The sequence below is a fragment of the Vulpes lagopus genome, chromosome 1 (genome assembly GCF_018345385.1).
Source record: "Vulpes lagopus strain Blue_001 chromosome 1, ASM1834538v1, whole genome shotgun sequence".
In the NCBI taxonomy this organism is placed as follows: domain Eukaryota; kingdom Metazoa; phylum Chordata; class Mammalia; order Carnivora; family Canidae; genus Vulpes; species Vulpes lagopus.
The window spans coordinates 40419329-40445950 of record NC_054824.1 but is presented as its reverse complement, the minus strand read 5'-3'; the positions used below and the strand labels follow the sequence as shown (position 1 = coordinate 40445950).

Sequence of the window (26622 nt, the reverse complement as noted above, 5' to 3'; positions counted from 1 at the left end):
TTCTTTTTTTTTTTTTTTTTTTTTTTTTTTTTAAGGGTGGAATTTAATCTTTATTTACAGGACACTGTAAGATAGAAGATTCCACATAGAAATAAGCAACCCACTGAGAGGAGGAGCTTCATACAGTTTGTACAGTTCAGAACTGGTCAAGTATAGTTTCATTGTAAAAAGTGCTACAATAACAAAACACATTTAAAAAGAGTTCTTAGTAGAGAAACAGTAAGACAAACTTCTACCAAACAGTACACAACAAACAACTTTCTGTCTCAGCTGTACAACCTAAAAGTTAAAGGTCCCAGGAGTGCCATCCTGAACTTGGAATGTATAGCCTTCAGAGGTAGTTTCGGGCACAACATTCTGATCTTCCTCTTCCTCTACAGAGAAATACTTCTCAATCAAGTTTAATGAAGCTTTGTACACAGACTCATTTTCATGGTTTTGTAGAGCTTCAATTTTGTCCAAACCCCCACATTCTTCAATCATTATGCTAAGTTTCCCAGTTTCACCTAGTTTCTCAGCAGCCTGAAAGATGTTTGAAATGGCATCTAGAATAACCAGAATAATTTTGGTATCTTTTGCAGTTAAGAGGTTCATCAATGGTTCTATTATGCCACAATGAACGAGGTATACAATTTGTTCAACTGTTCCACCACTTGTATAGTTGGTCACAGCCCATACAGCTTCCTTTTGTGTCTTAAAGTCTGCCTTAGAGAGAACACCAGGGATCCCTGGGTGGCGCAGCGGTTTGGCGCCTGCCTTTGGCCCGGGGCGCGATCCTGGAGACCCGGGATCGAATCCCACGTCAGGCTCCCGGTGCATGGAGCCTGCTTCTCCCTCTGCCTGTATCTCTGCCTCTCTCTCTCTCTCTCTGTGCCTATCATAAATAAATAAAAATTAAAAAAAAAAAAAAAAAAAAGAGAGAACACCAACGAGGAATGGGACTAATCCATGATTCACAACTTGCTGTATCTGGTCCTGGCGACCAGCTGTGATGTTTGACATTGTCCATGTAGCTTCCTTCTGAATATTAGTTTTGGGGTTCGTTAGCAGGCTGGGAAAGACAGCAAGTGCTCCTGCATCTATTACAACCTGAGTCTGTTCATCTGTCCCAGTGACAATATTTCCTATGGCTCTTAGTGCAGGAGTCACAATGGGTAATTCAGTAGCTCCTAGAAGCTTCACAAGTTGGGGCACAACTCCTGTTTTCACAACCATTTCAATCCGTTCATTTGGACCATCAGTAAGGTAGGAAATGGCCCAGCAGGTATCTGCTAATACTTCTGGATCATCATGATGCAGGAGACGAACTAAGGTAGGAAGAATCTGCTCAACAGCATCTAACGGGGGTGCTGGATTCTTGTTGCGACAAAGGTTTGAGAGTGTCCAAGTAAGGTTACGTAAGTAACCACATGCTAAAGATGACATATCAGGAACTGCAAGGAGAGCCAACAGTGGGTCAACTGCACCATACTTGATAACCAAGTCTCGAAAAACTGAACCATCACCTGCAATGTTTCCTAGAGCCCATACAGCTTGTTCACTGATGTGGGCATGGGAAGATGCCAAAAGAGAAATGAATGCTGGGATAGCACCTCCATCGACCACAGCCTTGGTCTGTTCTGATGTCCCAGAAGCAATGTTAGTGAGGGCCCAAGCAGATTCAAACTGAATAGGACTACAATCAGTTCTGCCCAAGAAGGACACAAATTTTGGAATCAAACCAGCCCGGATTATGTTGTCTATGGGGGGCTGTTTTTCCCTAGAAAGTAGTTTCCTAGCAGCTTGAGTAGCCTGGAGCTGGCTTTCCAAATTGTTGCTATTTATGCCTTTGACAATGTCATCAACAGACCAATTTACAGTGCCCTGGTTGTTGCGGTTTTCCTGCAGTGGAGAGGTAGCGTCATCAGGAAATGAGCTTACATTTCTCCTTTTCAGCATCTGGTCATCCTTCTTCGCTTTCCTCAGCTCCACATTAACTTCTATTCGGCGCCGCCTCATTTCCGTACTGTCTTTCCCCTTGTTCTTGAATCTGTTAAGGCGGGCAGCTGGTGAATTAGCATTCTCGTTGGTGGACATGGTTATGAGACAAAGGGAGAAAGCTCCACGGCCGGCTCAGGCTTCCACGGGAGGCGGTGCGGGGCGCGCAGGCTGCGGGTCAGCGGCCCTCAAAACGTCCACCGCGGACCAGCCCAGAGACGGTGTGGCTCCTCAGTTTAATTCTTAAGCCAGACTGACCAAGTGGTTCTTTAACATGTCTAACGTGGTATCCTTAGTCCAGAGAAGGACTCATGAAACTTGGACAAGTATAAATGACCTCATTTTAAAGTATATTCCTGAGTTTATAGCAACTAATGACAGGGAAGAAACTCATGCATTACCTGCACAAGCACAATTCAGCTAAATGAGTCCTGAAGTGAAAATTATTTAAAAGACTGGTTCTTTCTCAAATTACTTTTGCTGGCAGGACTCTCCCTGAGGAGAACTATTTTCAGGCTTAGTATTTTTCTGGTTTATCATTTAGATGGATAGGAGTGACCCCATCCCATTGTCCCATTGCTTGCTGCCAAAGTCAGATGAGCATCGTTCAAGAATCTTTTGACTCCAATGCCATAAGTCATGAAGCAGGAGGGAGGAGGTCTGTATTCTGTCTGAGGAATAGACCCACAGCTGGGGTCTGTGTTCTGGCTTCTCTATTTCTATGGGAGTGATCCTAAACATCCCTTCTTTTGGAGATTTTCCTTAGGTTCTTTCACTATACTTGGAGGTGTTGTGTGGGCTACTACTAGTGAACAAAATGGAGATTCCTCTCTTGAGGTAACAGTTATCCCTATACTATCAGCGTCCCAGCAATGATAAAGGCAAACTTTTATTATGTGACCAAATGTAAATGCATGAACTAAGCTCTGACCATAACATTAGGAAAAGGAGATTTAGCAGGAGTTCGTTAAAGTGATCTTCATTCCTAAACCATGACCCCCCCTGGTGATTACTTTAGGTCTTTGTCAAAATAAGAGGAATATTTCTTGATTACATTATGAAAAGAAGAAGCAAATAGAAAAGCAAATATGAATGTCTGCTTCATTATAGCGTTCAATATCTTTAAGTAATTGCTTCAAATCATGTGATTGGATTTGCTTCTAACCCGATTCTCTTATGTTGTCATTCAATCCTCGAATAACTTAGTTTAAAAACAGATTCCATAGGTGTTAGATTTGATTCTACCCAACTTTATTGTTAAATACCATTTGATTGTGAGAGAGAAACATCCAGTGGCAACTGCTGTTCGTGGCACACTTTTTCTGACATTTTCTCTACATTTCCTAGCTAAAACGTAGTTGATTTTGTTCATTCAAGAGTGACATTTAAGTTAACATGGATACAGATGTAGCAAATCTTTACAAAGACTAAGATGTTTTAGCTAGTGTGGAACTTTTCCGTTTGATGAATTAAAACGATCTTCTCCTTGAGGATTTCTTAAGTTCAGTGAAAAGAAAAAAGGACAATCAAATGCTCTTTGCTTCATGAACCATCTGGCTCAGGGATATGTGGACAGTATCCAACATTTGACATTCTGTAGCCAAGAGTATTCATGGTTAAGCAGGTTCTGACTTACTCTTATTTAAACGTATGGCCATTACCTACTTTGATCATCTTGATTACTGATCTTTTCTTCCATTCTGAGTTAAACCCATAATACTAAATGCACCTGCAAAACTAACAAATGCATATGGTTCCTGCTTTAATTCATCTCTTAAAACTTTAGGAAACTGGTTGCTGTAAAATTTCAGTGACTTGTGATTCTTTATTGTCTTGTTGTTACCAGAATGTTATCTCAGTCCAGAAATGCCATATGACATAAAGTAATTATTTAAATTGGAAAATATTGTTTAAATATTTATTCCTCTGCTTCCATAGCTGTTGCAAATGTTTTTACCTGACAGAATGCACTGGAAAAACATCCGACTGATCCCTATTCTGAGTTGGTTTATTTAATAATGTATCATTGTAGAATTCTGTACAAAATGTGATATTCAAGTGAATAAAACTATTAAAATGTCTACTATAGTGTAGGGTAGAGTCCAAGTATACTCTACTACTCCAAAACTGCCTGGGGTTATTTATAATTAAACCATGCATCCAATCATTTGTATTTCTTCTATCAGCAGCTAACACACCAGGTAATTTCCAATGACATAACTGAAATTTTCATAGGCCAGCCTAAAATAAAAACAAATAAATGAATAAATTTATTTATTTATTTATTTATTTATTTATTTATTTATTTATTTATAATGCAGACAGAGGCAGAAGGAGAGGGAGAGAGAATCTAAAGCAAGTCATGCCCAGGGCAGAGCCCAAGGTAGGGCTTGATCTCACAACCTGAGATCATGACCTGAGTGGAAATCTAAAGTCAACCACTTAACCCACTGAGTCACCCAGGTGCCCCTAAAATAAAACATATATTGAGACTTAGAACTGATTTTATATATGATGTACAGTCTTTTGCCTTCGGTGGATGCTTTTGAAGATGCGATAGGAAAAATGGAAAATGCTTATATGTCCTTACCTGTTTCGTAGCTTAATCTATTCGTTTTGGTTTCTAGTCAAGTGAGTATTAAAGAGCAGATGCACTGAATTCATTTCCTAGTATTCTATGATGTTTGTTTTCAGTATTAAAAAATGTATTAGCACCTGTGATGCATTATATATAGGCCTGACATGTAAATGCTAGGCTAATGATAATGATGGATAATTAATTCAGTAGCACTTTATTGATTTATTTCTATGGACTGATTTAAACATCATTCTTAATTCATAACAACCAAGGTTAGAAGCTAACTATTTTTTTATTAGTCCCACAAGTAAATTATTTTGCCTACCACTAAATAACTAAAATATTGACTTCTGGCATAAAATATCATGAAACTATAGTCAATCAGGCAAGCAATAGTAATCATTTGGTACTATAAACAACAATTATGGCTGCAAATAAACCAAGACTTTTATACTGGAAGATATTTTCACTTTACATTAGTTGATTTTTTATTCAGTTGTTATGGTAATTGCACATTGAACTTGAACTGAGAATTCAAAAAGGCAGCTGGGATATTTTAGCCATTTAAAATTTATTGGAGAATGATAAAAAGCCCAAGTGAGTAAGTCTATGTTATATGCATAACCTATATTTCAGAACATTCAGGGAGCACCATCTAGGTCTTTCAACAGAAAACACACATTCCTAGTTTCTGGAGTACCACTCCAAAGAGAGCTTAGACTTGACATTTCATTGTGGAACTGATAGTAACCCCATCATAGAATAAAATGGATTCACATTTTTTGTGTTCCATGCTTCAGTCCAGCTCTGCCATGCCAGCTGTGTGAATCTGGACATGTCCTTTGCTTTCTTTATAGTGGTCTCCTTTTCTATAAAATAAAGGTAATTTCTGCTTCATGAGATTGTTGTAGGAGTGAAATGAGTAATTAGTAAATAAAAGGTGCTCAATAAAAGTTAATATACTCAACAGCCAAAATATTAAAATACTGATATTTTAAGAAAAGTAGATTTGATATAATTATTATATCTACTTTTTATTTGCCTAATACTTCCTAATTTTCCTTCTAAATAATTAAACAAAGACGAGAGGATATATTAGTTAGCTACTGGTAACAACCCCAAAACTTGGTGAGCTAAAACATCATTCATTTATTTAGTTCATTACTCTGTGGTTTAGCAGTTTAGACTGGACTTAGCTCAGTTATTTGGTGTCAGATGATCTTGTCTAGGTTTGCTTATATATGTCTTTTCAGCTGGTAGGTTGGCTGAGAATGGCCTGTCTGGGTTGGGCTTTAATAGACCACATGTCTACTCCAAATAGTCTCTCATCCTTCAACAATAATCCCGCTCTTGTTTTCAAGGTAAAGCAGGGGTCCAAAGAGAGCTAGCAGAAGCATATAAAGCCTCTTAAAGCCCCCAGATCATAATTAGCAGGCCATCACCTCTGCCATATTACATCACTGGCCAAAGCAATTACCAAAACCAGTCCAGCTTGAAGGGCTGGGGAAATAGATGCCACTTCTTGATTACATAAGGTGCAGAGACATATTGCAAGGGATATGGATACATGGAGGGATAAAAATGGGACCATTTCTGTAACAAATTGGACACAAATGAGATAAAATTTTCTTATTTTAATATAACAATTAAACAGTACTTCAGAGTAAAAAGGTTGGATAGATTTAGCAAGTTTACTTCATTCTTCTCCCATGACCTGCAGTATAATTCTTAAAGTTATCTTTACGCAGTGGGTGTTGGAGACTGTGTCAAAAGATATTCTCATATTTGAAATAGCAGGGATGCTTTATGCATAATAGGAAAATATTATAGAAAAATAAAACCCTTAATTGGAATGGGAAGAGAGAAATACAATATGTTAAATTATTAAACCAAGACATTACATTGTACTTTTACACAGTCTCAAATGTTTATTAATTTTAGCTAAAATAAAATTGAGACTAGAACAACAGGAAAAAGCAGGTCAGAGTTGAAATGTATTTTTAGGATTTCACAAAGCCTTCTTGGCAATTATGCCTACTATTTAAAACTAATGCAAGAATATTAAAATACTGTTATCATAAATATAGCACTTTGCCATCATCACTAAAACAACGGTTGACATGTCACCTTACTTCCTGTTAATTCTTGGTTTACCTTGTAGAATTCTACTGAACATCACTGTGTGATGCAATTGCTCCATTTACTCTGGTAACATGTAAAACTTCTACAACTTTTAGGAAGGACTTATGTGTTTGATTTGACAGCTGACTCAGAAAATGAACAGAACAGATGGAGTAGAATAATAACTGTAATTTAAAAAATCACAGGCAATTTATCTGTGGCCAATGCCAATTGGTATGGGAGTAACCATGCCAACTTACAATTAGCCGTGGTAGCAGGCAATTGGGAAGTGTAATGGTAATCCCACAGCCAAGCTAGAGGCTTAACGTTAGTCATTGGTGATTGTGTGTCATTTTCTTGTTCTTCACAGTGTTGGTGAATAACTCTTCCCTCTGTTGCTGCATCTTTTAATAGTAGTTATAGCGAAACTGAAATGCCAAAAAAAGAGGGACATGAGAAAAAGGAGAATAACCATCAAAGGCTACAATATTTCATGAATATTAGTCTTTTAAAGTATTATTCTTAATGATTGTATAACATTTCACTATATGGAGATATAATCTTTTATTTCACTAACCCCTGGTTGGAAATTTGAGCCTTTTTAATTGATTTTTGTTTCATTTTTTAAAAATATGTTTTAGCTAGTACATATAATGCAGAATTAGCATAATTTGGCAAGCATCTTAAAACATATCTCTTGTTCTTTCTTTACTAGATTTCTGGAGTTAGAATTATTGGGTTGATGAGCATGGGAATTTTTAAGATTCTTTTTTTAAAGATTTTATCCATTTGAGACAGAGAGATTGCACACACAAGAGAAGCATGGGTGGGGGTGGGGATGGTGGAGAGGAGGGGTGGAGGTTAGAGGCAGAAGGAGAAGAAGCCCCCCCCCCCCCCAATGAGCAAGGAGTCCAACATTGGACTCCATTCCAGGATACTGGAATCATGACCTGAGCCAGAGGCAGATGCTTAACCCACTGAGCCACCCAGATGCCCCTAAGATTCTTGATACATATACTCAAATTACTTTCCGGAGAGTTTTTTTAAAAAGATTTATTTATTTATTTATTTATTTATTTATTTATTTATTATTTATTTATTGAAAAAGAGAGAAAGAGAGAGAGCAGGTGTGTAGGGGGACTGAGGGGCAGAGGGAATGGGACAGGGAGAAAGAGAATCTCAAACTGAATGAGGAGCCAAACACAGGGCTCAATCCCAGGACCCTGAGATTATGACCTGAGCCAAAATCACCAGTCAGGTTCTTAACTGAGCCATGGAGATGGCCCTGAAAGTATGTTTTTTTTAATACAGCTTACACATTTACAAATAGTGGTTGCATCCTCGTTCTATCTCACTAGCTTTAAGTATTACTTTTTTTAAATGTCAAAAATATTTATCAAATAATATTTCATTTTAACTTCTATTTATTTCTTGTGTTTCTTTAACTATATCACATTAAACATTCACACACACACACACAAGATAACAATCCTATGTCATATGTGTTATAAATATTCTCATTTTAAGGTTTGCCTTTAATATTTATTGTATATTGAGATACAGAAATTGTAAATTTCTTGTTTGACAGTTGGTCTTTATTTCCCAATTTCCTTAATTACTTCTGTGTTTTGAAATCCTATACTTTCAAGAAATCCATTAAATATACACTCATATACTTTTCTAGTTTTGCCTTTTCACATTGTAACCCTTTCTTTTACCTAAAATTTATATTGGCGACTATTGTTGTGATGAAGATGAAACTGGACTTTTCCCCCAGTACCATGTCTGATAATAATTTTCTTACACATTTGTTCATAATGCTTCTTTATCATGTACTAATTTGTATAAATTAAGATTATTTTAGGGATATGCATTCTGTTAATTGTATTAATACAATTAATAGACTTCTATTGTAATAATATTGCTACATTGTTTTAATTATTTTAGTTATAGAATATACTTTAACATCTAGCACTGGAAATACAGTTTCATTACTCTTATTTTTTAATATTTTCTTATATACCTTATCCATCTATGTTGCTACTTACTAGATATTTAAATTCAGATAGTAATCTACTCTAACTTCGATTTCCTCATCCTTGAGCTGGGAATAATAAGGATTCTTATCTTATTGTGTTTGACACTTAAATGCAAAGGATCCTAATTAGTGCCTGGTACCTGATAGGATGTTGATAGAATGTTTGCTTTTATTTTTATCTTCCTTATGAATTTAGTATCAGTTCTCGTAGTTCCACAATATAACATCTTTGATATTTTGATTGGTTTTATGTTAAATATACACGCTGATTTGGGATATAGCAGAGGATTTAAAATCATGAACTAAAAAGCCATCAAGAACCAAGAAATAGGGCACCTGGGTGGCTCAGTGGTTGAGCATCTGCCTTTGGCTCAGGTTGTGATCCTGGGGTCCTAGGATCGAGTCCAGTATCGGGCTCCCCACAAGGAGCCTGCTTCTCCCTCTGTCTATGTCTCTGCCTCTCTCTGTGTGTCTCTCATGAATAAATAAATACAATTTAAAAAAAAGAACCAAGATACTTTTGTATTCTGGTTTCTTCTCTGGCTATATAATGTCTCTTTTCTGTGAAACTGCTCTGTTCTATTGCTTATCTTATAGCCTGGCTCTTCTTGCTCATTGGTAAACTTAGTATTAAATGGCAAAAATGGGAGCCTTGTTCCTTGGTTTGCATATCTTCATAAGCCTAGTGCTAATAACAGACTCCAATCACTGGATCTCATACCCACACTTCGAGTATAGAGAATTTAGTTGATTCACCTCTGGTCTGATCACCTGTGTCTAGAAAGCCCTACAGTCAATTCAAATGACTTACAGAGAGTGTATGAGAGGTTTATTGTAAAGATTTTTAACAATTTTATTCATTTATTTGAGAGGGAGAATGTGCGTGCTCAAGCAGGGCATGGGGAAAGAGAAGGATGGAGAGAGAGAGAAAATCTGAAACAGACTTCACACTGAGCACAGAGCCCAATGTGAAGCTCAATCTCACGACCCTGAGATCAAGACCTGAGCTGAAACCAAGAGTCAGGTGCTTAACAGACTGAGCCACCCATGTGTCCTGATTGTATGAAATTTTTAAGGAGAGGCAGGGGTAAAAAGAAAATAATAATACTGTGAGTATTGTTGGTATATGGGAAAGCTCTTGATTTTTATATTTTTATTTAGTTTCTGGTCACTTTACCCAATTCTCTTATTGATTCTAATTGCTAATTTCATTAATTTTATTAGTTTTTCCTTGAAAGCAATGGATATATATATGATTGTGTCCTAGAAAGTACACATAGTGATTTTGTTTCTTCATTCTAACTGTTTTAATTCTCTTCATGTTTCACATCTTACTGTTTGTTTCACATGGGTGAGAGATACAGGTTGGAAAGAGTAAATGTAGGGTGGCTACTTAAGAGACCTCTGCAGTAGGCAAGCAAGAGATGATAGTAGTTTGCTATTTTGGTGGAGACAGAGAAGGGTAGATAGATCTGAGACATAACTTGGAGGTAACATCAACTTATGAGAAGGTGCTGATATAGATTATTGTTACATTTCTGGACATTATGATAATAAGAGGAACACATTTGGATGATGGTTTATACCACAAGTTTGAGATTCCTGTATAGCATTAATTAGATCTGAGCCTGGAATTCAGAAAAAAGTCTGTATTACATGACAGATAGGGGAAAGGGGCAGTCAGCAGACAGCAATGGGAGTGGGTAAGATTGCATAGGACAGAGGTCAGTAGTAGAAGAAGGTGACTACAAGCTGAGAAATATAAACACTAAGAAGTTAAGTAGAGGAAGAAGAATATGGAAAGGATGCATCTGGAGAAGTAAGGAAAATCAGTAGATTGTGTTGACAAGTAGAGGAAAGTGTTTAAGAAAGTGGGTATTTGAATCTTCAAAATGCTGTTTATAAGTCAAATAAGGTATATCAGCAGTTAATGTTTACTGAACATTTGCTTTATTCAGGCATTTTTATTCCGTGAACTCATATGAATTATATCACTTAATTCTCCCAACAACTCTCTGCTATTATTATCCCCATTATATAGCTGAAAAAAGAGACATAGAAGGTGAAAATTTAAAAAGAAATACCAGAGCTCTAACTCATTGCCTCCCTAGATGAGCATGTAAAATTGTTCCCATAGGTTATTGGTGACCTTGACAAAGGTAGTTTTGGTGGAATAATAAAGGGAGACACCATGTTAGAGTTTTTTGAAGAACAAATTACAAGTGACAGAGTAAAGAGTATGCAGAAAACCCTCTCATGACCTGGCTATGAAGGAAAAAATAGCAAGGGAGGGGATGTGGATTATTGAAGATGAAAACCTTAATGCACCAATATCCAAAGCAAGCATGAGTTCTGTTTCTTTTAAAGATTTTATTCATTTATTTGAGAGAGAAAGGGGGAGAGAAATCACAAATGGAGGGAAGAGGGGGAGAGAGAGAGAGAGAGAGGGAGAAGCAGACTCCCTGCTGAGCGTGGAGCCAGACACAGGATTTCATCCCAGGACCCTGAGATCACGACCTAAGTGGACACCAAGAGTTGGCCGCTTAACCAACCAAGCCATCCAGGGGCCCCAAGCATGTGTCCTTGATAGAAGGATATCATTGATCAAGGGAAGATCTGAAAGAAAAGTACAGACCCAGCTTGCTTACACATAGGGCTGCAAATGTCTTATGCTTCCTAAGGAATATTAAATGTATGCCATTAATGATATAATGTTTAAGGAAATCTCATCAAAATTAAGAATAAGACAAAGGTACCACCATTACTGTTTAATAACATTCTGAAATTTCTGGCCAATGCCAATTTTACTTCCAAATTATAGTTTAAATCCATTCATTTCCCTCCATATCCCCCAATACTACCAAGCCTTAGTCATGTCTTTATCTATGTCTTTATCTTCAACATCCAACATAATGCCTACCATTATGAATAAAAGAATTCAATTAGCTAATTTAATACTAGAGAATATTAGCGTAGACAAGTTTAGGTAGTGTTTCTTTTCAGCTTCCAGAAGTATTTGATAATTAATATTTTGATTCACTTAATTCAGTATCAACCCTATTTTTCAAACTCCTGCTATTGAATTTGTGAGTAGAGTTAAAGATCAAAATTAATTTTACATATATGACCCTTGAAATTGTGTGTCAAAAAAGACAATATATAAAATATTAATATATTTAATAGTATACTGAAATGTGCAGGGGGAAGAAATTCGTTCATATATTTCTATTTTTCAACATTTAGGAAGCACATTGCCTGTGGCAAATATTCTTTAGCTCCTTATTCTATAAAATAACATAATACTGTTCTTTTAATACCACATATTACACTGTCTTTTTAATTTAGGTGTAGTGTTAAAGGTTGTCTATTAATTCTTCTGTCATAATTTTTAGTTACAATGGCAGTGGAATTTGAGAACTATTGACCATAGTGATCTTAGGTTGGTTTTGCTAAGGAAATTTATTCAACAACTATTTTATGTAATTTAAGGACAAAGGAATATGGAAATTCAGAGGCACATAATGAGAGATAAGTAGAAAGGGCATGACCTTCATTTATATAATGATTAAGACAACTTAACTTTAGATAATTTCTCATTAATCAGCGTTTGAGTATCCTTAAAGGGTGGTTTACGATTTGTCTCAAATCTTTTTTTTTTTTTTTTGACTTTTATTGAAATTATCCTATTTGTTCACTCCAGGTTCTGGTATTGTCTCAGATTTCTACTCTTATGTTTTAAACCCCCTTTCCGTGTACTTAACTTTACTCTCCCTGTGCTCCCCTTTCCTCAGCTTCTTGTGAAACTTGCCCGTCCTTTATTTCCCACCTGTTTTCTTTCATCCCATCCAAGCCTTGATTCGCTTGTTAGGTTACTCTCCTCCCATTTTTATTTTAGGAAGCTCTGGGAAAGGAAGAGACTTTGTAATAAAATATATGAATTCACAAACAGGTGACTCTAGAGTATTTTTTGTACTCAAAACCAAGGGAGACATCTATTACACATTTCCCCCTCACACCTGAGCATTCCTAATAAGACCGCATTTTAAATTAAGTGTAAGGTAAAGGCAACTCTGCCTTTGGTGACAGGGTGTTTAGCATATGAAAAAGATGCGGTTTTTAAAAAATATTTTTCATGAAATGGATTTAAAAATTAATCTAGCTATTGCTTCTGCTTAACATAATCATCAAATATTCATCATCTTTAACTGTTTTCCCTAAATCTCGGTTAATAAATATACTTTATTAATCAAATCTCTTTGATGTAGATGATTGTGGGAGGATAATTAATTCAATGTCACCAAACATTAGATGACAGGTGCATTATTTTTATTTAGAAGCCACTGGCATGTGAACTTTCACATTCAATGTAAAAGCAATTCACTGTATAGTAATTGCTGAACAAGTGTGTCCTATCAGACTTAAATAACAGAATTCCACTGCACAGAAGACAGAGGTGTTAGTGCAGCTGCTGTTCTAAGTGGATGTTGTGCATTAACTGTGTGACAAGTTATTGTCTGGGCTTATGATCATCTATTGCTTCTTAGTTTAATATCTTACAGAAATTATTCTTGGTTCTTATTTTTCTTTACTAATCATCAAAATCCCCTTTAAACCATACAAGTAACTATCAATGATCTGTCCTAATAGCAGTTGAAGATAAATGAGACAAGATATAGAAAGCAATGATCATTTGCTTTGCTTTGTTTTTTTCTACATTTTTCCTTGTTCTTCATGTACTGCTTATAAACATACCATCAGATCAAAAATAAATACAAAATGCTAACACATTAAAGCTTTGGGCAAGCATTTTGGAGAATGTTATTTTAAGTACCTGCACTTGTCCGGCCCTGGAAAGGAGTGTAGCAATGCAGATGGCTTCACCCTCTGGCTGTATTCCAGGGGCTCACTGGTAGTGATCCTGCCTGTCACTTAAGGTTTACTTGTATATACAGATGGTTTACAGAGCTGATGTCTTCTTAAAAAATCACAGGGTTGAGTCATACAACACTGTCTAATAGAGGTCAAGTCAAGAGTTCTTCTTTTTGGAACTTTGAAGGTCATCTACATTGACTCTCAACTGTTATTTGGATTTTCACAGGTGGTCATCCAGGCTCTGCTCATTAATGCTAATAAGAGAATTCCAAATCCTTTATTTTAAGCCAAAATCTATTTCCTGGTATTTTGACCAGTTTATTCCAGTTTTAACCTTCTGGAAAAATGCATTATCAGATTTTTTCTTCTTCAAAGTGACTGACAAGTTTTTGGAGAGTTTAAAATCACCCACATATTCTCTTGAACCATGTTGGTATTTCAGGTTTTTCCATTGTGCTTTGTGGATCCTGGTTTCTGAGCCCCTCATGTTCCTTACAACCTTCATCTTTGAAGGTTTGTCAATGAACTGTTAGTGTAACATTCACAAGCAGACAAGTTCTTCTATCATGTTTTGAGCAGTGAATACAGCAGCCAATGTAGTAGAATGAAGGAATTTGGATTTACTAGAGCTGAGCCCTAATTCTGGGTCAACTTTTAGCAGATTGTGTGGCTATTTCAGAGTTGCCCTCTATAAAAGGAGGGCACTAGGCTAGATTACCTCTGGGATCACAAATGTTTAGAACTAGAATGGATATCAAAATGTGAAAGGTCTATACTCCCGTCAGGCAACTTTTTCTTGAATCAAAATGTAAGCACTTCTATTTATACGTGTTTTTACTTTAGGGTTTTTTATTTTATTTTTTTTTAAATTTTATTTATTTATTTATGAGAGACACAGAGAGAGAGAGAGAGAGAGAAAGAGAGAGAGAGAGAGAGAGAGAGAGGCAGAGACACAGGCAGAAGGAGAAGCAGGCTCCATGCAGGGGGCCCTATATGGGACTCAATCCTGGATCCTGGGATCAGGCCTTGAGCCTAAGGCAGACACTCAACTCCTGAGCCACCCAGGTATCCCTACTTATATATGTTTTTTAAATGAGGAAACATTATTGAATCTTGGCCTTTCCTTCTCCAAGATTCTCACAAATCCATGTTAGTGACTAATTTTCATGAACTCTTAGTTATCTGTCCTTTATCTGTCCTCCCTTATCTTAATGTCTATTTTGGTTTCAAGGGCAGTTAGCTAGAATCAGTCAATGAAAAGATCTTCAGTTTATTTTCAAAGTAGTTTGATGCCAACTCTAACCTAACGTGATATTGAAATTTCCTTCAAAACACATGCTAGGTTTTAGAACATGTTTGTTCAGTCATTCGTATATGTGATCATTTACTACCTACTCTGTACCAGATACTGTGGTCAGTACTAGGATAACAGTGATGAACGTGACAAAACATTTTTTCAAAGAGCATTTATCAAGTGTTTATCAAGGATGCTGTTGGAAGGAAGACGAGGGAAAGCATAACTCTACCTGGCAGAGGGAAGTAAGTTAGGTAAGAATTCATTAGTGGGGCAGCCTGGGTGGCTCAGCGGTTTAGCACCACCTTCAGCCCAGGGCGGGTTCCTGGAGACACAGAATCGAGCCCCACATCAGGCTCCCTGCATGGAGCCTGCTTCTCCCTCTGCCTGTGTCTCTGCCTCTCTCTGTGTGTCTCTCACGAATAAATAAATAAAATCTTAATAAAAAAAAAAAAAGAATTCATTATTGAAGCTTGAAGCATAGGTAGGAGTTCTCTAGAGCAAGGAAAAGGCAAATGGAATAGTTGATTTAAATGCAAAAGGGGATAAAGTACAAGATGTCTGGGGGACCAGATGGAGTGTATTGTATAACAAAATGAAAAGCAGTGACCATCAGAGGGATAAAAAAGGAAAATAACTTTTTAAATACTGACTGAAGCACAGCTTGGGGCTGAGCGCTCAACCAGGAGAATTGCCAAGAAATAACATAACATAAAGAGGTTCCCTTCAAGCATTCAGTTGACAACATGTTTAGTTCACTCTCCCCTAGTAGGGGCACCGTCTGACACCCAGGCAAGCAATCGGTATGGTAGGGAACCTCGATATTTCTGGAAAAATGTTCTCACTAGAAGACCCATCTGAAGTCTCCAGACAAAAGATTAGAGAGGCTAATATCCCTTTGAAAGACTCAGGCTGGCTTAAATAAGACTTTGGGTAAGCTTTTTACTTGGCATTTCCCAGGAAGTTCTGAAGCTCTCTATTTTCTTAGTTCTCACAGTTTATAACTGAAAATTTTAGTCTAATAGAGAAAACAGATTTGGCCCTTTAGTTTAGGGGTTTTTTTTCTAGGTAAAGTCCTAGGACAACTTAATCTAAATATTTTTTTTCTTTCCTCAATTAAAGAAAGAAAAAAAAGGGCATGAGATGTAACCACTTCTTTTTAGTCAAATAAGATTTACCATTTGACCTTAAAGTCTAAGGGGTGAATAGCCTGGCTTTATCTGCTAATAAATAGTCATGGTCATATTTACAAAGAACCGAAAATTCTACTGATCTAAATTCTAGTAATTTACAGGCCATATGTCCAGTCTTGTTGTCACCCTCCTCAAATTGTCACAGGAATCCTCAGGGATTCTATATGTGTTACCTCTGATTAACAAAAGTGAAAAGTAGGCCTTGCTGCTGTCATTTGGTTTTTGAGAAGAGGAATAAGAAATTTCAGGTGTAAATTGAGCTGGCAACTGCTGCTTTTTCTGTGTCTCCATTCATTTAGGTTGATTGCTCATTTATCAACAGAGAGAGAGTGATAGAGACAGAAGGACAGTGAGAGGATCATTTATCAAATAGATAATTATTTTACATATTCATGGAATGTTTAGAAAATATTATAATTCATCAGCCAAAAAAAAATCAACTTCAAAAAGTAGACATTTGCAAGGCATATTCCTGGATATAAGCAACAGTAAAGAAACCAAGAAATTAAAAACACTCCAAAATATAACTTTTGAACAAAACAGCAAATGAAAAGAGAAATTCATAGAAATGAATGAATAAGAAAATACTTAAGTATTTTCACCAAAGCATGTGAAACACAACAAAAGCTGTACTGAGGGTGAAAATAAATAGTACAAATTGTTTTTATTATAAAAGAGGAAATATAAAAGAAATGTTTATCCTACAAAATAATAAAAAGAGCAATAAATACAACAAAGTAATATAAATACTAAAATTGATGAAGCAGAAAAGTTTTTAACAAAGGATAAAAAAACCCAAAATCTAGTTTAATAAAATGACCAATAAGATAAATAAATAAAACTCAGGGAAAGATTGACTAGAAAGTAGAAATGAGACAAAATAGAAATAAGAAAGAAATTTAAAAACAGAAGTTTGACCACAGATAATGTAAGGAATAGAGAATTCTGGGAGACTACTATGTATAAGTCTAAAGAAGAAGCAAATTTGATAACCCAGAATATGGATAATTTTCTCCAAAAGAATGTAAAAAATTGACAAAGAATAACTGGAAAATATGACTACATTAATTACTATCAAAGCAATTACTGTGGAGATTCAGGATCTACCATTGAATAAAGGATCATGACTAATTGGGTTTTTCAGCAAGATTTTATCTAGCCAATATTTGAAGATGGGTGATTTTCATGAAGTCAGCATAATTTTAATACGACGCCTAACAAAAGATAAAACTATAATCAAATATTAGTTATGAATATATATTAAAATATAAAATATTAGCCAATAGAATTCAATGATTCAATCAAAAGATGGATCAAGTAGTATAATACTAGAAAGTCAAGGAATTATATGAACAGAACACATCACATCAATTGAAATATGAAAGTTTATGGTTATGTCAATAGATGCTGAAGCTTTGATAATATGCAGTAATCATTTTTATTAAAAAATCTTCAAGTAGGGACTCCTGGGTGACTCAGGAGGTTGAGTGTCTGCCTTTGGCTCAGAGGTGATCCCTGGGTCCCAGGATCGAGTCCCGCATCGGGCTCCCTGCAGGGGAACCTGCTTCTCTCCCTGCCTGTGTCTCTGCCTCTCTGTTTCTAATGAATAAATAAATAAAATCTTTAAAAAAAAAATCTTCAAGCAGAGTAGGAATTAATGAAATATTTTTACTAAACCCCAACAGTCAATATTATTTTTTTAAAGGGAAAACTAGGTTAGATATTAAGGAATATTAGGATCTAATGAATCAAATTGCCATCACCTTTGCTTCACAAGAACAATGAAGTTTTATGCATCAGAAGATAAGAGATAAATCTATCCATTTTTACTGAAGTCTGGATTGTATAGTTAGAAAATCTAAGAGACTTTGGTAGGAAAAGACGGTTAGCTGATAAAAGGATTTGGGTAATTGGTTAGATATCAGATATATATTGAAAACACAATAGGTTTCCTTTATTTTAGAGTTCAACCTCTATAAGTATGAATAGGAAGTATATTAATATAAATAGCAAAAGCAAAAAGAATTTTGGGAAAATTTGGAAAAGAAAGGAACATGATACGTACAAAGAAAATCAAAGCATATGAAGCAAGGGCTAAATGAATATAGATACTATTTTCTTAAAAATTACATATTAAAAAGTTCAGTACTTTAAAGTTAGTATGTAAATTTAATTCAATGCAAATGAGAATGCTGATATGTCTTAAAATTTGCTTTTAAGGGGATCCCTGGGTGGCGCAGCGGTTTGGCGCCTGCCTTTGGCCCAGGGCGCGGTCCTGGAGACCTGGGATCGAATCCCACGTCGGGCTCCTGGTGCACGGGGCCTGCTTCTCCCTCTGCCTGTGTCTCTGCCTCTCTCTTCTCTCTCTCTGTGACTATCATAAATAAATAAAAATTTTAAAAAATTGCTTTTAAGTTGGATAAAATTGCTTAAGGTTTTACAGACAAATAAATAACTGGAAATAGTAAAAAAGAATTTTTTTTTTTTAGAAAGAACAATAGTAAGGGTGTACGTGCTTTACAAGATACAACATTCTATAAAGTCACCATAATGCCATAAATATCTTATCATATAGTATAATGATATGTGGGGCAAAACCAAGGATATAGAAATTGGTCCCTGAATTTATAAGAATTTAGTTTAATAAATTTTGTATTTCAATACAATGGGAAAGTGGATTATCTCATAGATGTGCTGGCACAACTAACTTTATTCATATGAAATATATCTAATACCCTATACAAAAATAAATTCCTGATAGATGAGGGATTTATGTAAAAATCAAAAGAAAGCAATAGATATTTTATATTTGCAGTCTAGGGACAAGGATATATCTAACTAAATGTGTAAATCCAGAGACTACAAAGCAGAAGACAGATGTATAAAAATTTAGCATTTCAATTGAAAAGACCATAATCAAAATCAATTAGAAAATTATGGTTCTGATAATATTATAATGTAATTAACAGATGACTAGTAACATTAATACTTTTCAGAGAGTTTTAACAATTGATGAGAAAAGATCAACAAGTGAATTTTTTAAAGTGAATAAAATGTATGACTATGCAATTTTACTAAAGAGCAAGCCCAAAATATTAACACATATATAAAAGGCTTAGATGCACTAGTAGTCAGTGATATGAAATTTAAAGCAATTATAAACTCTGACTTTACACCCAGCACCCTGACACCTGTTGCTGGATGTGATTCAAGGACAAAGGCATTCCCATACATTGCTTGTGGTATGTGTAAAACAACAGCCTTTTTTGGAAAGCAATTTAGCAACATCTATTCAAAAAATTTTTTAAATGCACCATCCCTTTACCTAGCAATCCCCTTCTTGAGATTCTGATCTATATTTAGTAAATCACGTGCCTGTAATGGTGTTTATTGCAGTATTATTTGTAGTGGCAGAAAACTGGAAAGAATGAATAGTCATTAACAGGAGAACACTTGAATAAATTATGGCACATCTATCAGAGAGTATTATGCAACTATTGAGAGAACAAATTAGGACTAGAGTGGATAATTTAATTTCATTATAGAAGGTAATATTGAAGGAGAAAATAAAAATGCATAATATATACGTGTATATATATATATATATATATAAACTTATTTTTTAAGATTTTATTTATTCATGAAACACAGAGAGAGAGAGGCAGAGACACAGGCAGAGGGAGAAGCAGGCTCAATGCAGGGAACCCGATGTGGGACTCAATCCCGGGTCTCCAGGATCACGCCCTGAGCTGAAGGTGCGCTAAACCGCTGAGCCATCCGGGCTGCCCTATAAACTTATTTTAAAAGCAAAAAAATGACTATCTGTCTGTCTCCAGTTATGATTATATGAGTTTGGAGAAAAAATTTGGAAAGACACCTACAAGTTGATAACAAAGGTCTGGCATCTGTGGAAGGCATAAAAACAAAAAAGTAAGGGAAGGATAGTATGTTTTATTGTTATACTTCATAACTTATATATTGTATTTTAAATTTGTATCTGAAATACTAATAAATTTTATTTTATTTTAAAATACTTTACAAATTTTATTTTATATTACATTCATAAAATTTATGTATAAGTTTATTAATACATTTTATATTACATGAATTCACAGATACATACATATGTTCTGGAATGTATAGCAAATATTTCATAAGAAACATTTTAACATCTATACTGAAGTTAGTGTTTTATGTGATTACTTTTGGGAATTCATATAAAACTGTTTTAGGTAATTTTTTAATTTTAAAAAACAAGCTCAAGAGAGATGGAGTAAAGATGGGAAAAACAGCTAGATAACTTCTACAGATAGAGAAAATCGAATTAGGATCATGACAATGATAATGGCATGATCATGCAGAACAAGAACAATTTAACAAGAATAAAAACAAAAATATACAAAGAAAGAAAGGGAAGAAGGATTCTGTATTCTGATCCAGTGATTCATCTGTCTATGCTTATACCTATACAGCACTGCCTAAATTATATTTTATAAGTATTGTTCTGAAAGCACTAGTAAGGGAAAGTCCTTCAATTTTGCTCATTAAGACTTTCTGGGATACCCTAGGTCCTTGGCATCTCCATATTAATTTTTAAATCATGTCAATTTGCACACCTTCAGTCACATAAAGCCTGCTGAGATTTAGGTCTTTTTTATTGTCTCTTACAAATACAATTTTCAGTGTAGAATTCTTACATAGTTTTTATTAGATTGATTAAGAGGCATTTTATGTTTTTAATGACATTTTGAATAATTTTAGACTTTAACTTCCAATTGTTTGCTATAGAACATTGAAATACATTGAGTTTTGTTGATTAACCTTGTATCCAGCAACTTTGCTTAATTAATTTTAATAGTTTGTAGATTGTGAATGAATAGTTCTATTTCTTCCTTTCTCATTATTTTTCCTGGGTTTTCTTTTTCTTGTCATAATGCATTGGCTAGGACGTTCAGTACAACATTGAATAGAAATGGCATAATGGACGTCTATATCTTTTCCCTGAATTGAAGGAGAAAGAGTTAACTATTTTATCATTAAATATGCTTTAGGGTTTTGTAGAGAACCTTTATCAGAACAAAAGTACTAAGAATATAGTTTTCTGAGTTTTCCCTTAAATACTCATGCAGATATTTTTAAAATGCTTTTTCTAAAAAAAATAAAATAAAATAAAATGCTTTTTCTAGTAGTGATGTGATGACAATATGATTTTCCTTCTTTCCTATTAATGTGATGAATTACACTGAGTGGTTTTTAAATGTTAAACTAGACTTAGATTCCTAGAATAAAACTCATTTGTTCATGATGTGTTATTTCTTTTTGTATATCAGTGGATTAAATTAGCTAATAGTTTCTTTCTTAGGATTTTTGCATCCATGTTTATGAAAAACTTGAGGTATTCCTTTCTTATAGTTTCCTTATCAGGTTTTGGCATTACAGTTATGCTGGTCTCATAAGATGAGTAGAAAACTGTGAACTTTTTCCTATTCGCTGAAAGTATATGTATAATATTTGTATTCTTCCTAAGTACTTCTAAGAATTCACAGAAAAGCAAACAGGATCTGAAGGTTTCTTTGTGAAAAAAAATTAAATTTTGGGTTTAATTATTTTGTCTTGTTTAATTGCTTTGTTTTGTTTCTTCTCAAAATCTGGAAAAATTTTATTCCAGTGCTTATATTTATAAAATAAACTACATTCTCCGTTTTTCCATTCAATAGCTACTGATTTTCTTTTCTGAAATAGTAGAATTAATAGATTCACACTTTTATCCCTGCCACTATCTGACTTCAATGAATGATATTATTTTTGTCAGTTTTTACCTTGATATTACTGATATGCTATCCCAGTTATTAATCAATTGGTTTTAAAGACAATGTTTTAATACCTCATCACAAAAGATAAAGGAATTATTATACCCAAATTGCCACTCTTTTTCCTTTCCCTTCTAATTTTTTGATATACAATTTCAAAATTTTTTAGTATGTGTATTTCTGTTTTGTTCTTTAACCATAATCCCTAATTTTTCTTTTCTTTTCTTTCTTTCTTTTTTTTTAGTCATACAACTAAGTGGAATCTGTGTTCATTGTCAGCCCTTTACCTACAGCTTCTGTATTCTCCTGGTTGGCTGATGTTTGTCTTCTGGTAGTTTCTTCTCAAAAAGGTCATGAAAAATATATATGCATAGTGTGTGGAGATCCGTCCAAATTTTCTTTTACTTGATACTTTAATGACAGTTTAATTGGATTCTCTAGTTCTTGGGACATTGCTTGTTTCCTCGGGGACACTTTAGCCATTGGTCTACTATCAGTGAATATTGAATGTCGCTGCAGAGCCGAGACCAATCTAAAACCTTTTCCATAGGAGACTGATAATTTACTTCACTTTAGAAAAGAAATTATTGTAAATATAATAACCAAATTAATAATGTCAGCCTCGTATAAAAACTGATGACATTTGAGGGAAATTTTTGTTTAAGTTCAATTAGGATAAGGATTAAAAGTCTCCCTATCTAAGAAGTTGGGGTCAAAACAGAAAATACACCTCAAAACATGTCTTTTAGAGAAATAATTATTGTCTTGGGCATTATAATACTTGAAAATGAATACCTCACTTTAAAAATTGTGATAGTACAAGGTTAAAAGTTGTATTTAACCTCATTTTTCTTGTGTTGGATGGTATTGGCATTTTTAGCTTAGTGAGTCCATTTGTAGCCAGGTTCTATCAGTGGAAGAGATGCTAAATAAATCAATGGAGATTGACAAATGCCAACACAGAGGTATTATAATAATTTCTTTACTCCTTCCTCCGAATAGGAATAGCCTTCCTGACATTTATCGTGCCATGGTCCAATGTGAGTTCCACACCATTAGAAAAGGAGACAAAGGAAAAGAGAAGACTCAGATTTTGCATTTAGGTCTATTGGAGAGATAGCTTAATCAGAAAAATCCTTAAAAGTGAGTATAGAGAATGGAAAGTAGAGACATGGAATCTCAGTCCCCTTCATCGTTACTGAACATCTCTGAAAGTTCCTTAAATGTTTCTTTTTCTGCAAAATTGTAAAAATTTCCTTTATTTCAAAAACTTCACTTAAAAAAGTCTCTTCTGGGAGTCTTTGAAAGTTTAGGCCATTTAAAAATGCATATTATTAATTTTCTTGAGTTAATAGCCATTATGGTCTAGCAGTGTATATAATATATATCAAGGGACATCTTAAAAAGCATATTATCATAAAATGCATATTTAAGGACTTTCTACCTTCATGAATTGAATTTAATAGATTATAACAACTCCAGTGGGCCCATTAGGGTCTTTGGAAAACACAGTTCAGGGCCTTGTTAAAACATATATTCTCTTCATGTCATATCCTACTTAGGGAGTTTGCTCTAGTGGCCTAGAGCTTGAATATGTTTGTCTTGCTTAGTTAAGAAAAATAAAAATAGAAAAGTAAATTTTTTTCAGCAACATAGGAATAAAGCAAATTTTGTAATTAATTACAATGTTTTTAGTTTCAAATGACATACAAAGAAAAGTGTCAATTAAAAGTAATAGGTGCCAATAAAAGTTTTTAAAGACATAAATTATTTATGTATAAAAAAGTCCTTTTTTATGTGTCAGGGCATGTGAGGGTATATGTGTTTCAGTTTAAGATGAGGTTATTAATTGCTAGTCATCAATGGATATACTTTAATGAAAAACATTCAATATAAAATACTTTGTGTATTTCATATTCTTGTCTGTAGACTGCCTACATCATAATTTCCTGGGTGCTTAAAATGCCTTCACCTGAGTCCCGCCATAGATTTACTGGATCAGAAGTCTAGACATGTACCTTGGGAGTTTGCACATTAATCAACTCCCTCAGAGATTCTTGCACAATAAGGAAAATTTTAGAGCAGTAGTTATTTTAATTGATAAACCTTTCCACATAAGGTGGTCAATACCTAGAATCCTATCTAGACTGAATTCTGGGCATACAGTCTGACTGCAGAGTGTATGCTAGAACTCCTTTAACATTCTTCAAGGAATACTTATTTTGAGGGATGCCTGAGTGGCTCAGTGTTTGGGCATCTACCTTGACTCAGGGCGTGATCCCGGAGTTCCAGGATCGAGTCCCACATCAGGCTTCATCCATGGAGCTTGCTTCTCCCTCTGCCATGTCTCTGCCTCTTTCTCTGTGTCTCTCATGAATAAATAAATAAAATCTTTTTTTTTAAAAAAAGGAATACTTATTTTGAAACTAGTCCTTATCTGTACTACACACTTCAGACTTACATAAGAGGCCACCAAGTTTTGTGGCTCTAATTCTGAGTCACTGAGCTCTAACTTAGTAGTAGCAGCTGGGAAATTAATATAGAGGAGTGATTTGAATGCAATTGTCCATTAGAAATCCTCTCTACTGCTAAGACTTTGGGCATTTTTAAAAAATAATTTTGACATTTGAGATCAAAAGGCATCACCCTAGAGGTGTCCACTCAAGGCCTGTGGATGTTCAGCAATAATAACCAACTTTTATCTACAGTGCACCACTGGGAACACCAACACAGAGTACAACAAACAAAAACCCTCTACCATGTTCTTTCATTCTATATTCTTCCTCAGAAATGAAAATATTAAAAAATGGATTTATATTATTTACTAATAACTCGGTCTCTTAAATTAGTTCCCCCCATTTTCCCTCATTTTAGAAGTACAAACAATAGCCTCTTGACCCAGGGAAAATTGAACTTATCTGTGACCCAGATATAAGGCTTATATTGAAGGAAAATTCATTTGCTACTGAGAAGCGTCAGCTCTGATGGTTGAAATAAATTTAAAACAAATGTCATGCTGATGGCTTAAAGTCCTCGAAAGGATTGCCTGGTTACTGGTTTCTTGAACAGAAAAGTGGTTTAACATAGAGTCATCTAGAGGTGCTTTTATGTGCTTGTGCACGTTTTCTAAAAGTTAGAGACATTAAGTATCACCATTTACATTATAGCCCCTCGGTTCACTGGCTTCTAAAACTTGGATCTAGCAAAATGCCTCCCAGCTATGCTTAACTGCCTTGTGAGGTTGGTTCTTGATTGTTGATAAGGATCCCCAGCTGTGCTTACTTAGGAGCCCTCTGGCTAATATTCCTCTTTCTCCTATAGAGAACCCCTTCTGGAATAGAGTTGTTAATACCATAAAAGTGACTATAAAATCTAGTCAAGTAGTGGGCTTTCTCAACCCAAGATTGCAGTAAATGGAAAATGTGAAAAATTTGAAATGAAGTATAAACACTGAGTTCTGACATGGGAGGAATAAACTGAGTAAGTAAAAAGTATAATTATTTGGATCTTTGAAAAGCTTTATATGAAATAATCTGATGCATCTAGGTTCTGGGAAAGACTCAGAAACAGTTTGCTGTTGGCCTTGCTATGGGAAATAGATCTTTTAGTTTTTAGAGTTTTTCAACTTAAATTAGAAATGATTTAAACATGCAAAAGTGCAGCATTCTTGCAGTTTCCTTTCTCTACTCCTGTAGTTTCATTCGCAATTAACTGCAGCCCTACCTATGGGTAGTTTATAGCATTCAAGGCAGGTAAAAACGTATATGTTATTTCCTGTATTTCTCATACCAGATAGCTCTAACAATTCAATAGTGAATCATGACCCTATCACTATTTGAGTCATACAGGCCAGAAGATAAAGATAGCACAGTCTAAATAAAGTAGGATTGTATGTCTGAATTATCTGAAAATGGTTTTCCATCCTCCACTTCAGAGTTTGCTTTTGAGATTTGGCTTTTCCAAGTCGGTTCCCAAATAAGACAGTAAGAAAACAAACCGTCCTCACTACTGATAAATAAACACTGTACTGGGCTCAGTTTGGGAGATCAGAACACTGCTTATGAAAAGATTCCTCACATTTCTTATATCTCTTCATGAATCAGACAAGAGAGTTTATTGAGTTCTGTGCTAGATGCCCTGGAGGAATTTTGCAAAGTAGAAAACAGTGGAGATCCTAATACTTACTGTTGGAGATTCAAACCAACCTTGGCACTCTTAATTTGTCTTAGTTCAATTATCACCTCTCAGGATGATTCCCAAATCTATAACCTACACCTGCATTCTTTCCTGGTCTACTTTCCACAACTACCCCCTGGACCTATCCTCCCAGATTTCTTTATTTCTTTAGTTCAGTATGTCCAAAGCAAAAACCTTCTTTCCTCTCACATCTGCTTCTCTTCCTGCATTTGCTGTTTTCTGTCTGTGGTGAGTACCTACCTCACTTTGTTTCTGAGCTTTGCCCAGGCCCCAAACTTGTAATTTTTGTTAACTCTTATTTCTCTCGTGTATCTTGCTTCTGTCCCATGTTATTTCTCATAGCTGCCCATCTTTTATATTCCCATGCTATTAACCTAAGCTCCAGCCCTCCTTGCTTCTGCCTAGATGGATAGAGCTCCTAACTGAATTCCTGTCTCTAATCTCTCCTCTCCAGATAACATGTCCTACATACCCAGCTCTGTTAATCTCCAAATGTCCACTGTCAGTCTTCTGCTTAAAAAGAATTGCTGACTCCCCAGTGG

The 26622-nt window shown here is 35.1% G+C and overlaps 2 protein-coding genes across 3 annotated transcripts in view; one reads left to right on the top strand and one right to left on the bottom strand.

The window, feature by feature from the left end:
- COL19A1 (collagen type XIX alpha 1 chain) overlaps window positions 1-26622 on the top strand; it is a 317390-nt gene that overhangs the window by 89728 nt on the left and 201040 nt on the right. The window lies entirely within an intron of this gene.
- On the bottom strand, window positions 38-2199 carry LOC121500632 (importin subunit alpha-1-like). The gene is made up of 2 exons (XM_041772523.1): window positions 927-2199; window positions 38-719 (listed from the first exon to the last, which is right to left on the bottom strand). The coding sequence occupies exons 1-2, from the start codon at window positions 2074-2076 to the stop codon at window positions 280-282; spliced, it is 1590 nt and encodes a 529-aa protein (XP_041628457.1). The 5' UTR covers window positions 2077-2199; the 3' UTR covers window positions 38-279.